We start from the raw sequence: 13,679 nt of genomic DNA on the forward strand, positions 1-13,679 counted from the left end.
AGGAGAGGTACCAGATCTAAAACCCGAAACCCCCGAGGCGGCGAGAAGAGAGCTGGCCTATTAGGGGATATTTTTGGGAGGGGAGGGAGACGAGGGGTGCCTCTATTTGGAAATGGAGGTGGATGATGGCGGTGGAAAATGAAAGAGGAGGGTCTGGTGGTAGGTGGAGGTTTGGGGGAGGTTGAAATCGTACGTCACGCCTTTGGCTGGGAACTTTGATACTGACACACACAAACAAGGACACACACACACACACACACACAGCACTGAGGACGGACAGAAGGACGAAGCAAAGAGCAACCTGTGAGAAAAGAAAAAAGAAAGACGGCAAAAGAGAGAACAACGAGACGCTGAGAAAAGCCAAGGAAGGGAAGAAGAGCAGGAGTCAGGAGAAAGAGGTAAAACACTTTTCATTTTACTGTGTTACAGTTTGTTCAACTTTCAAGGACTGTGTCACCTTTGAACCTTTAAATCCAAACTTACTTTTTTATTTCCACTCAAAGATTCATTAAAGTGAATGAAATGGACGGATAACTTAAAATCTTCCAGATGAACAATGAAACCAATGCAACGCAAACAACATCGGCATCACATTATTTACAATTCATACTTTATATTTAAATATTTAATGGCTGAATGGAAACAATGTGAAACAGCTGCTGTTGGGATATTACTGTACTGCAGGAGGGGGGTCGGTCCTTGTCCTCACAGTCCTTCGGTTTAAAACAAAACAACACACACACACATACATGTGTGGGTCAGGACCTATAAATACCCTCATGAGATAAGCAAAGGAATTCAGCTCCAGCTGAAAAGTGATAGAATGTGTGTGTGTGTGTGTGTGTGTGTGTGTGTGTGTGTGTGTGTGTGTGTGTGTGCACGCGCAGGTACAGGTGGTGGACAACATAACAGAAACACCCTGAAGCTTGTAATATTTAGACTGCCAAAGTCAGCTTTGTGGCATTAAAAGCTTGTTTGGTGGCCATTTGAATCAGTTATTGCAGGTTTCAAGGAATTGTTGTATGTATGCTTCTTTGCTTTGTTGTCAGCTGTTGCACGTGAAGAGTAACATAAATCTTTGTTCGTATAGAGCCAGGAGGCCATTATCTTAGCTTAGCATAAAAACTAGAAACAGCGTGGTTTGGTTTAGAGTTCAAAATACATCTGCTTCCAAAGTTTGCAAATGTTGTAAGGTACAAGTCATGCAGACTGAGTAAGGCTATATGAGGGATTAAACGTCCTGAACTGAGTAACAGGGAGTTTTGGGAATTTGGTTTTTCAGTCGTAAGCGGCGCAGAAGTCGAGGCTCGGCTTTAAAAAAAAAAAAAAAAAGACAACAATAGTGAGAAAAATTCACTTCTCTCTCAGCTAACACTTCTTTAGTCAAAGTAAAAAAAAAAAACATCAAACCAGAACAATAAAGACACTGAGAGAGTGAGAATCCATGAACTCTGGTTGTGTTGTGCAGGTTTTACAGGGTGAAAGCCAGCAGTTTGTATTTGGAGAAAAACAGTTATTCTTTGGCAAAAAAAAAAGTCCTTGGAAAGAAAGCAAAACAAAATCCTCACAATGCTTTGCTTGGTATCAGTTTGTTGGATATATTTGTACTTCTTTGTAAAGCTTAAAGCAGCAGCAGCATGCACAAGAACACTGAGGTTGAGGTTTAAAAATAAAATACCAGCGCCACAGTAGGACCTCCACTGCTTCGATTACAACCCTCCATCTTTTATTACACAGTGGAACATTTTCTTTTTTAAATAAGTCCCAAACCCGTTACCCATCGCAATGAATCTATACAATTTATTACACGTATGAATTGATGCATTTGAATCCAAATACGTGTATAAAGCAGGAGCTTTTGAAAGGTTTTAGCTTTTGTGAAATTGGAGGTTAATAGTTCTTTGGTTTTACACTTTTTTGGTGAAAATAATCACATTAATAATACAAAAACTGCATTTATCCTTGTTCAGGAATCTGATGAGTATCTGAGTCAGCAGACAAACATCCTTCCTGTTACCGACATCCGACGACCTTTTGGTGTTCGGTTACATTTTCCAAAACATTTCGGCTTGAGTTTCTCATATAAGAATAACGCCATGAATGACATGAAAAATATGAGTAACTTATAATATAAAAAAAATACAAAGTCATTTATAAGTCTGTTTTCTAGTAGTTTCTTCAAAAGTGGCCGATAATTTAGTACTTAATACATAAAATAATAAAATAGTGATTTTAATTGGTTTCCTAAGTAGGTTTTTCTCATTAATATGGCAACAATAATAAGTTTGACTGCAAACTAAAATATATAATAAAAAGAAAAAAGGAAAATAAGACAAAGAAAAGACCAAATATACTCATGAGTACACAAATATATAGGAACCCAAATCCTATATGTCCCACTTACATACCTTCATAACTGAGACAGAAATAAAGAACATTAGTAATGAATTGGGAGTTTAAACATTGAGATCTGTCTAACAATAAAAGAGTCAGCATAAAATGACGTACGGATGGTTTTATGTCTTGTATGTAACGACTCAGACTGACAATAAGTCCTCGGTGCTGTTATTCTGAAAGGAGGAAGGGTGGTATATTTGTAACTGTCACGTTCGTTTGAAACGTGGGGTTTCCATCTCGTACACGTTATGTGAGCCGACAGGCCTCCGGATTCCTCGTAAAGGATCCTTAAATGGCAAAAGTGAGAGTAACAGATAAAGACAGACACCGAGGACGTGGTAAAACATCCAGTTTAACCCAAAACCTCGGACTGGCACTTTATGTTTGGACGGTGATGGGAAAGTTTCAGATCTACAAAACAAAATATGTCATTGATTCTTCAAACGTTTTTGTCCATTTCACATTACGTGTTAATCTTTAAAAAAAATACTGAATACATGTAAATGTTTGATTTTGAGGGTCTTAGCAACAACACAGTCAAAAGGTGCAGAGACTAGTTATTTTACTGTTTTATTGGTGAGTACTTCTTTTCTGATTTAAGACATAACCGTTATGTAAATTGCAAAATTGTGTTTTCAGATTCAATGAAACTGAAAAATGCAAATAAATTGGCTTCAGCAGCTAAATGTAGCTAGCATGAGTGTACGCTGCAATTTCTTTTTAGCTCAAAATGACAAACTCTGTGATTTAACAAGATTTATGACAAGACAAAGTGTAAAGAAAAGTTGCTTAGCACTAATTGGCCAATATTAGCAAACTAAGTGTTCGCATCCAGCTGAGAGCACACAACTTTAGAGACTCGGTCTTGATTATAAAACTAAACTATAAAATATATATTCTTCTGGGTTTTTTTTATGTGCAGGTTTGTTTATTTTTTAAAATACAAAGCCATCAAACACGTGTATACACAGCAAGAATATCACTTGTGTTGGATGGTCGACATTTTTTGCTTTGTTTTTCTGATCAAAGAGCCGGTTATCGTGGTTATTATTAGACTTTGATATGTTGACCGATATAGTATTTGTATTCTTATTAGAAAATAAACATTAGCATTTAAATGACTTTAGTATGTGGCTCCAAAAGTACTGTTTTCATTTGACAGTAAAGATCAGCATTGAGAAAGTGTTGAACAATGATATGAAACCTTTTCCAAAGTGTTAGTAACTTCTTATATCCACAGCCTGTTTCAGCTGTTGTCATATTTTATTTTAAACATTTATGATCAAGTTTTTCCTTCAGTTTCACACAGTCACGTGTGGTTTTGTCCTTAATTTGCCCCCCCAGTTGGCCCGATCACTGACTGTACCATCTTCCCTCGTGTTTTTAAGAGATTATTACACTGAGAGGATCCGATTCCTAAAACTCTGACACAAACCTACATCTCCAAACGTCTCCGTGCTGCAGGTTATACGCCGTGCTGGCTGCAGGATGTTGTTGATTCGACTCTTTTAGGAGGGATTGCAACATCCCGAGCGGCCTCCACCTTCTGTAACCGTGACCCATTCCTCTTCATATGACACCAGCAGCAGCTGCTGCTCTGTCCTGTACTATCCTGTCTCCAAGGCCCGGTCGGTCCATGTGTGGAACCCGCTGGCCAGCGAGCCAATGGAGTCTATTTAAAGGGGGCGGACAGGGAGGGGAACCGTGGACACACCTTTGGTTCGTTGTGTTGGGAGTCGGTGGGATGGCTGGAATACTTTTTCCGTGAGGATAGAAGTTTATAACTAAAGTTACAAGCGGGCTGGCATTTTGATTACCTGGGAAGTTTGAGAGATTCAGGTTTCAGAAGGAGTAAAACTGGCATCGTCGGCGTTCGTTTAAATGGCCATCGGATGACATCATTGACGAAGAAGAGGGACCACCGTCAGCACTTGGCATTACTCTAATTAACGGTGAAAGAAGATATTTAGAGGCAGAGAAAGAGATACGACGGTGGTTGAAAATGAAACCTGTTAAATCAAAGATGTTATACTCAACTTCAAATACCAGAAAAGTTATCTGAGCTTGTTTCAAATGTATTGAGCTCGAGAGACTTTAAAAGCACCTTAGTGACAATAAAATCTCCAATTTCAGGTTAATATCGAACAAGACTTAAGTGTCCTTCAACCTGAAGTAGCGCCCCCTGCTGGTGGCAGGAAGTAGCACGGTCCTCAACGAACCAGCGAGGCACAAACATTTAGAGTCCAGCGTGACCCGCTGCTTCCGCTGCTGTTGATCTGAACAACCCTCTGATAGGTGTTGAGGAAGGATTTGCAAATTATTTAAAGTTAAAGTAACTGCAAATTCATGCGCAAGATTTACGCGATACGCTTTCGGTACTTTCGCCATGATCGTGTGAAGCCGACATGTTCTCTCTTATTAAAAATAAACAACAACCTGTAAATCGTCAGAGTTTGCAGATGTCATCGGAGTCCAGTCGCACAAAGATAGAAATTTAAAATATTTATGCACAAATGTGTATTTTCACATTAGAGTTTTTAGTTTAGCTCTCAAACGACACAAAGAGTCTCCGTGCACAAAAACTTTGAAATACAATCCCCTAACATCATTTCACTTATATTCCAGGAAACTCCTCCACCCCCCCACCCCACCCCACCCCACTCCATTTCTACTATTTGTTTATTTCGGACACCCTCTGACCTCCGTGCGTCACCCCTCCACTCGCCGCTCTCCTCTTCTGCAGTGTGCAGACGTTGGCTCACTGCGAGCATGTATAAGTTTCCCCAGTTGCTCGGTGGGCGAAACACTCGGCGCGTTGAGGGCGCAGCAAACGAATGCCGGGGGCCGCTGCAATAAACCACGAGCCCGACCCTGAGCTGAGCTTCATTTCTGAAAGGACACTCGCACCTGTCACTCACAGCTCCGGGGCCCCCCAGGGACAGAGTTTGCCCTCCCGTGATCCTCAGTAAGATTTAGAGGTGTTGAATCTCGGTCAGTGTTGGTTGTGTTGTGTCGGGAGATCAGCAGAGAGATGTGGCCTTCGGTGACCGTGAAAACAACGGTGATTTAAGGTCTGGAGCTTTGTAGACGTGCTGCGGTTGTTTATCAAGAGTGCAACATTTCATAACTCCAGATATAAAGACACGATTTGGCATACGAGTCTTAAAAGTTTTGTCTTTCGATAAACACACAAAAAAACAGAAACGGAAAGCCTGTAAAATAAATGTACATATCAGATTTACAAACAAAAAAAACATGAATTCACACCTTTTTTTCTTTTTTTTTTGCCAAAGTTTGATTAGTTTTGGTTGTTTCACATGAGATTTTTTTATCTGTGCTGTTTCTCCCTGCAATGGAAACCGTTATGTACCAAATAGGATCTTATTACATTTGACCTCGTGAAACAGACTCAGAGTTTTCGAACACTAAAATCTTAATACATTTTAACTGAAGAAGTTGTTTGTTGCATCATTAATATTTCACAGTATTGAGGAATATTTGACATATGTTTGATTTACATAAATATTTTTAATTTAAATGTCTTATGTGTTTTTTGACTATGGGACACGGTCATTGCTTTACTTTACACAATTATTGTGGTACAGAGTTTTAAAGCTTGTTTGATTTTATGACATGTTTTTGTGTGAAGAACTTTGTAACGTAAATTCAGAAAAGTGTAATATAAATATATTTTTTTATTTATTATTATTATTTCTTATAATGCATGTACTGATATTTACATTATTTACAAAATCAGGGACATAATTTGATAATTTGTGGGTCCAGACAGGAGGGTATATATACTGAATGATTGAGTGGCTGTTGGTGGGGGTTATTGGGTGAGTGGGAGCGGGGGGGGGGGGGGGAGAGAGACAGATGGGGACTGAGGACCTCTGGTGGGTGGAAGGAGTAACGCAGGGAACAAACTGGGGGAAAAAAAACACTAAAGATCCAATTAGTATAGGATTGAATGAGTAGACATTGATAAACTTTGAAAAGATGTCATAAATCAGGTCTTAATTTTGTGTTTTCTCTCTGCAATAGACAATAAAGTTGTTGTTTTTTTGTTTTTTTTCCCAGGTGCTGTGTGCTGTGTTCAAGTGAAATCCCAAACAATCTTCACACATTGATTTAAAGCTACGAGTTCAGTCCACTAAACAAATATTTCTGACCTGAAGAAGACAAACTCTCTAGCAAGTGAACCAGTGGACCTGTTTGGTCAAATAGTTCATTTATTAAGGTAAACTTCAACTAAAACCAAGAAAAACACAGCACCAACCGTCAAAAACCAAAAAATGGCTCCCAAGAAGAAGGCCTCCCGCCAGAAGAAGGCTGCCGTGGAAAACGTCGCTCAGGTCGCCATGGAGACCGCCTCGGCCCAGCTGAAGGTGGAGAGCCGCGGCGACGGCGTGGTGGTGGTGGAGAGCGGGGTGAAGATGATCGAGCAGATGGCGGCGCTGGACATCGCTCAGCTGAACAGCCTCAACCTGCCGCTGCCGCCGCCCGTCATCAAGCCCGGGGAGAGAGGCTTCGGCCTGGGCAGCGAGCTCACACGGCCGCTGCACGGCAACGCGCTGCTGGAGGAGCTGAGCAAGATGCGCCAGGAGAAGTTAGTGCTGATAGTTTTCGCTGTACCTCATCAAACATTTAGGCTACGTGATACAATTACAACAGGCTACGATACAAAAAGAATAGCTGTACAGTTACATGGCACAACCATAATACAATACAATTATGAGACAATATTTATTATGGTACAACTTGGAAACAATACAATTGGATTTATCATTCAATCACGTTAAAGTATGTGTGTGGTATTGTGTCAGGAGTTTCCTATGCATGTCTCTGTTTCCTTCACAGGTTCCTGACTGATCTCGAGTTGGCCTGTAAGACAAAGGCCTTCGACGTCCACAAACTGGTCATCTCCTCAGTCAGTCAGTACTTCAGAGAGATTCTGGCCAAGGACCCGGGTATGAGGCGCCTGGAGCTGCCCTCCCTCTCTCCTCTGGGTAGGTTCAATTCACAATGATTAGTTGGAGACGATAAACGAAGTGCATTTGTGACGTGTTTTGTTCAGTCGCCCGTAGAAGAAGACCGCAAGTAAATCCGACAAAATGCATCGACTGGGTTTTGTGAACTTTCAAACAACAAAATGTAATCGATTGATCCTCGAGTCCGAGTGAACGTTTGTGCCAAATTTGAAGAAATTCCATCACGGCCTTCCTCAGATATTGCGCTACTGAGGATGGGTCGCACGTGAGGTCACGGTGACCTTCGACCAACAAAACATTATCAATTGATCCTCGAGTCCAAGTGAACGTTTGTGCCAAATTTGAAGGAACTCCCACACTGTTCTTGACGAAGCGCATTCAATGAGCCTGAGATGGACGTACGGACAACTGGAAAACTCAATGGCTCCGACCAGAGCTGTCGCCAGCGCGAAGGCATAAAAACACCAGTAATGAGAGTCTTCCTGCACAGATCCAAAAGACCTTTTCAGCTATTTATTCATTTGTACTTGAATCAATAGGTCCATGTCTGGCAGTCCGAGTTCCTACAGTTGTTAAAAATGTCAATCTGAACTTTGGTGAAATAAATATAAAAGGTTTTAGAGCTGAAACAAGTAATCAATTATCAAAAAAGTTTGAATGAACGAGAAAGAGTCCGTTTTCATTCTTTGGTTCCAGCTTCCATCTTGAGAAGATTTTTGTCGTTAGTTGGATGAAATAGTAAAGAAATGTAAGTTTCCGTGTTGTCCCTCTCTTTTCGTCTGCAGGCCTGGCCAACGTCATCACCTTCGCCTACCTGGGACGCGTCCACATGTCGCTCTACACCATCGGCTGCACCGTCTCTGCCGCCGCCACCCTGCAGATCCCGCAGCTCCTCAAGATGTGCATGGACTTCCTGCTGGCCGAGCTCAACGTGCAGACCTGCGTCTACGTCTGGAACATCGCCGCCGCCTACGGCCTGCTGCCCGTGAGCGACGCCGCCCGCCGCTTCGTCCTGGAGAACTTCGTGCAGTTCGCCGAGACGCCTCTGTTCAACCAGCTGACCCTGGAGCAGATCTCCGCCTTCCTGCAGGACGACTCGCTGCTGTTGCCTTCGGAGGTCACTGCCTTCCAGGTCAGAGGTCAAACATAACATTTAAAAAGGTCAAAGGTTCAAAGTCATGACTGGAAATTTAGATTGTGGTGTCCTTGCACTTCCAGTGGAATAAATCAAAGCTGCAGTTAGTCGATTTTTAATCCAAATTAAAATCCTAGGTTTCTTGCTTGGGGAACTTAATATTCCCTTCTCATATCCATACTGAGAAGAAACACCAGGTCTTCTCGGAGGCGGCTGCTGACCCTCCGGGACTTCCTTCTATTTTCATTCAGACCTAAAAACAGACCCCAGACCAGCTGCTCAGAGCTCGGCACAAACCCGTGAATCCAACCGTCACCTGCAAGTCGACTGCGAGTCACCGAGTATAACTCGCACTGTACGCAAGAGCTTGTTTATTAATACACAACTCCATTACAGACCTAAATAGACAAGCAGCTGAAGGGAGAGAAGAAGCGATAAGTTTAGTATTTATAAACTGGACTAAATTTGAGGCTGTCAGTAACTCAGCAGCACCGCGTCCCAGTTTCACAAGTGAGAGGACCGAAACGCGCGACACCGAGGAAGGTTGTGGAAGATAATGATGAACTTTATTTACAAAGCACTACAAAAAACGGGACGGTAAGAAGCAGAGTCCAAAGTCCAGGCTGGATCCGAAACTGACAAAAACCGAAGACACAGAAAACTATAAGGCTTCAAAAGACAAAAAAAAACTGATGATCTGACAACCCAGTAGATTGGGAGTAGATGTGCTGAGTAAGGAAGATTGAGGAACCATGAGCAGGTGAGGTGGGCGTGGCAGGCAAGAGAACAGGGACTGGGGACCTCTGGTGGTTGGAGGGAGTAATACAGGAAACAAAAGCCACATCTCCACTGATGGTACCGGCTCGACTCGATTCAGTTTCGCTGTTGGTATCAGGCACTTTTCTGGAGTTCATTTTCCACTGCTGATAGTTCCTCCTCAAGGTGGCAGAGTTACCATAGCGACGAGACGCCATTTTCCAAATCACCTCAACGAAATTGCCTTTCACTTCTACAATAGAACATTTCACAGACATAAATTGCAAATAAAATTCCACGTGAGCTTCGTGTCTCTCTTCTGGACTTCATTGTGCGAGCGCAACACCTCGAGGGCGAGCTTTGCTCTGAAAACGCCTCTGCTTCCTCGTTGTCAGGTGGGCGGGGCTTGCCCAACATTGTTGGGAGAACAGAGTTTGACGCAAAACCGGCTTCATTAAACACTCACTGAAAAACTTGTTTGGATGTCTGGGGAGTCAAGTCTTAAAACACAGCTGCAGTTACTGCTCATCACCACAGGTGTCGCCAAAGAGAAAGAAACGTTCTTCGAGATGGAAACTTGAATGTTGATAGTGAAACGTGATTTTCCTGCTTTGATTAGTCAAACTTTCTGTTCTGAAAAGGGTCCGTTGATGCTGGAGGGTTGAGGAAAATATTACAAGTTAACAAAATAAACCACATATCGTTTCATATTTGTCTAATTCGCTGAAATCATCTCTTCCACCAGCTCATCATGAAGTGGCTCGACTTTGACGCCTCTCGCCAGTCTCACGCCGCCGAGCTTCTGTCCCACATCCGTTTCGAGACGATCCCGGCCAGCGAGCTGGTGAGCCAGATCCAGCCGGTGCACCGCATGATGATAGACCCCCAGTGCCACCGCCTGCTGGTGGACGCCATGAACTACCACCTGCTGCCCTACCAGCAAAACACCCTGCAGTCCCGGCGCACCCGGGTCCGCGCCAGCCAGCAGACTCTGCTCACCGTCGGAGGCCGTCCGTCCCTCACCGAGAGGGCTCTCAGCCGCGAGGTCGGTGCATGAAACCACAGACACGTGAATATCAGGCAAACATTAAATATTATAAACAAACTAATTACCCTCCAATTTCACCTTTACTTTTCATCTGTGACGAATATCGAATTTTTCATTATTACCAAACACTGTGTTTTCCAGCCCTGAATTTTGCCTGCAGGCTGCTGGCACACGAATAAGAGGCGCCCTCGGGCCGAAAGGCAAATTTCGGGGCAAAGAAAGTCCCCAAATCACTCTGCTGCTGTAAAAGCACTGTGATCTCTCACTGACCTTTGACCCCGGTGTCCAGGTGCTGTGGAGGGACCCCCGCGACGGAGGAGCCGCCTGGCGCCACCTCACCCAGCTGCCGGCGAAGAGCTTCAACCAGTGCGTAGCTGTGATGGACGGCTTCCTGTACGTGGCGGGAGGAGAGGACCAGAACGACGCCCGGAACCAGGCCAAACACGCCGTCAGCACCCTCAGCAGGTGGGAGCAAGAAATAGATGTTTAACATTAGACATCTGACTCGACTGAAACAGACAGGCGGCGGTTGTCTGATGACGAAAGGCCGTCACCGACCAGCCATGTGATCTCAAAATACAAAATGTACTCCCGGTGGATAAAGACATGTAAATAAAAACTAAATAATACAATATTACTGCTGACCATCTGGACTCACATCTCCCCGAGGTCTGCAGTTATTGATATTACCGAGTCATTTCTTAAAAGTCGTAGGTTTTTCACTAATAATCCGTTCAGTCGGTTTAAAAGTTAATGTTGTGATTTAATCATCCTCCCACTGCTGGAATATGTTTGCTGTTTAGTAATCTGATTAAAAAAACAAAACAAATTCATTTAGGAGCCTGCACATTGTAATCTTACTGTCAATCAGGATTCAGGAGGATCCATCATGAAGCACCTGAAGGCTCCCACCATGTCGGCTGATATTGTGCTTCTGAATGTTCCCATGTTCATAACTAAAGTTGTAATTCACCAAATCACCACACACCAATGGCCACATGAGGTATTTCACCTTGAACTGACCCTCCTTTCCTCCGTTCACCCTCCATCAGATACGACCCTCGCTTCAACACCTGGCTCCACCTGGCCAGCATGCGTCAGCGCCGGACGCACTTCTCCCTGGCAGCCAGCGGCGGCCGCCTGTTCGCCATCGGCGGCCGCAACGTGGAGGGTCTGCTGGCCACCATCGAGAGCTACCTGCCGTCCTCCAACACCTGGCAGATGCGTGCGCCCATGGAGATGCCCCGCTGCTGCCACTCCAGCGCCACGCTGCCCTCCGGTGACATCCTGGTGACCGGCGGCTACATCAACTGCGCCTACTCCCGCTCCGTGGTGTGCTACAAGGTGGAGACCGACACCTGGAGCGAGAGGGCCAACCTGGAGACGCCCCGCGGCTGGCACTGCTCCGCCACCCTCGAAGATAAGGTGTACGTGGTGGGAGGGAGCCAGCTGGGGCCCGGTGGAGAGCGGGTGGATGTGCTCTCAGTGGAGGTGTTCTCCCCGGAGAGCGGAGCGTGGAGCCGGGCCGCCCCGCTGCCCCTCGGCGTGAGCACCGCCGGCCTGTCCCCGCTGGCCGACAAGCTGTACCTGCTGGGAGGCTGGAACGAGGCGGAGAAGCGCTACAAGGCGGCCGTGCAGAAGTACGACCCGGCCACAGACAGCTGGTCCGCGGCCGAGGACCTGCCCGAGCCCACGGTGGGCGTCTCCTGCTGCACCCTGTCCCTGCCGCCCCGCCACGCGCCGCGCCGCCAGCAGCACCGCAACACCCCGAGCCACGAAGAGCAGCAGCAGCCCGGCAAGAACCGGAGCAGAGAGAGCAGCATGGCTCCGTCGCAAATCATCACCGCATAGAGAGACAGAGGACAGACCGGAAGAGAGGAGGGACGGTTCAACCTCGGGACAACAGCTGGATCATGTGTGACATCTTTTCTGCTCAGCATATGTAGAAAAAAAATGTACTTAATTCATATTGTAGGAAACCTAAAAGGTACTTTTTTTCAAGAACTTCAGTGACCTCACGATACATTTAATGTAAACAGTTTGAATATAGAAAACAAAGAACAAAAATTAAACAGCAGCAAGGCCACACTCACCAAAATAAATGATGTACCTTCTGTCAAACAGACAAATGAAAAGTACTGAAATGAAAGTAGAGAAGTTTGAAAGTCACAAAGCAGCGAAACGTTTGAGGGTCCTGAACTGAATTATTAGTAAAAGGAAGAAAGTGTTATTCCTTATTTTGAAGAAACATTAATCCTGAATTTTCAAGCATTATGATTAAAAGGGCTAAATTAAAATCAGAGGTCAATCCAAAATACAACCAGTTACAGATCCACAAATAGCTTGTGTGTCCGCGCTGGCGTTAAAAGAAAGAAAAGAGAGCCTGCATGGTCCGAAGAGGAGATTGTAGAGCGACTGAAGAGGTAAAGGTGGATGAAGAAGAGAGTCGGAGCAGGTGGAGGCCGAGAGGCGGTGGGTGGGAGATGAAGGATGGAAAGATGGGAACAGAACATCTACGATGGAGGTGGTTCGGTTTTATCCAACGTCACTGTGAATCCGCTGGCAGTTTGTGTACAAAGATTTATCAAAGCAGAGTGTGTGGCGGTAAAAATGAGCGCGTGTGTGTGTGTGTGTTTATGTGCGTATGTGTGTGTGTGTGTGTGTGTGTCAGTGCGACAGGAAGTGAGCCAATTTCTGACAAAAACTTAAATAATGACGACTTTTCACACGCAAACTTGAAATATGTCTCCTGAGGATAGAAGCAGGTCAGCAATAAGCAAAGCTGTGTTTTTTGATTTAATGGATATCTGAATTAGTGTAGCCAAAAGTGATAAAAAAGAAAAAATAATAATAATTTTTTTTTTAAATATATAGATGTACACGTTTAAAATAAACATTTTATAAATGCGATGTTTTGGGAGGAATCAGCTTCAACGACTGAGATTTAAATTTAAAGATTGGCGAAAAATGTCTATTAGGAAAAATACAGAAAAATAAAGTCCAACAAATAAAGAAGAAAGAAGCTCACCTCTCCATCCCATAATGTCAAATTGTTTGACAGAACAACAAAACTCCTGCAGGCTAAAAAAAAAAAAAAAAAAGCTGCAACTAAACTGTCACTTGAGAAAATTATATTTTTTTGCCATGATTAACATCCACAAAGTTTAATCTCATTTTATAATAAATGTAGTTCAGTATGAGGCACAAAGAGGCCGATGTGGCTCATTTGATTGGCTGAATCTCCGTCTCCGCTCTGGATGAGTTGGCGGCTTCTGTAGAGATCCACTGAATAAAGAGAATCTGATCAAAACACGTCTGTTTGGCCTTTTTTTTTTTGTTTTCTTTCATCTGC

General features: G+C 44.0%; 1 protein-coding gene across 1 annotated transcript; it reads left to right on the forward strand.

Moving 5' to 3' along the window:
- The first annotated feature begins 212 nt into the window (after positions 1–212).
- Positions 213–12,534, forward strand: klhl43 (kelch-like family member 43). Its single transcript, XM_069716709.1, has 7 exons — positions 213–398; positions 6,478–7,006; positions 7,258–7,406; positions 8,174–8,520; positions 10,025–10,324; positions 10,617–10,792; positions 11,380–12,534. Exons 2-7 carry the CDS (start codon positions 6,693–6,695, stop codon positions 12,176–12,178), a joined length of 2,085 nt encoding a protein of 694 aa, XP_069572810.1. The 5' UTR covers positions 213–398; positions 6,478–6,692; the 3' UTR covers positions 12,179–12,534.
- Positions 12,535–13,679: the final 1,145 nt, after the last annotated feature.

Source organism: Brachyistius frenatus, unplaced genomic scaffold, assembly GCF_029030835.1.
Source record: "Brachyistius frenatus isolate BFR_SWC_R1_liver_20210118 unplaced genomic scaffold, ASM2903083v1 Contig_162, whole genome shotgun sequence".
In the NCBI taxonomy this organism is placed as follows: Eukaryota; Metazoa; Chordata; class Actinopteri; family Embiotocidae; genus Brachyistius; species Brachyistius frenatus.

What these genes read in the sequence shown, in the direction of transcription:
- klhl43 (XM_069716709.1), top strand. Translation starts at nt 6,693, where the DNA reads ATGGCTCCCAAGAAGAAGGCCTCCCGCCAGAAGAAGGCTGCCGTGGAA. An exon ending in CGGAGGTCACTGCCTTCCAG is followed by an intron (nt 8,521 to 10,024) that starts GTCAGAGGTCAA and finishes CTCTTCCACCAG; the next exon opens with CTCATCATGAAGTGGCTCGA. An exon ending in AGAGGGCTCTCAGCCGCGAG is followed by an intron (nt 10,325 to 10,616) that starts GTCGGTGCATGA and finishes CCCGGTGTCCAG; the next exon opens with GTGCTGTGGAGGGACCCCCG.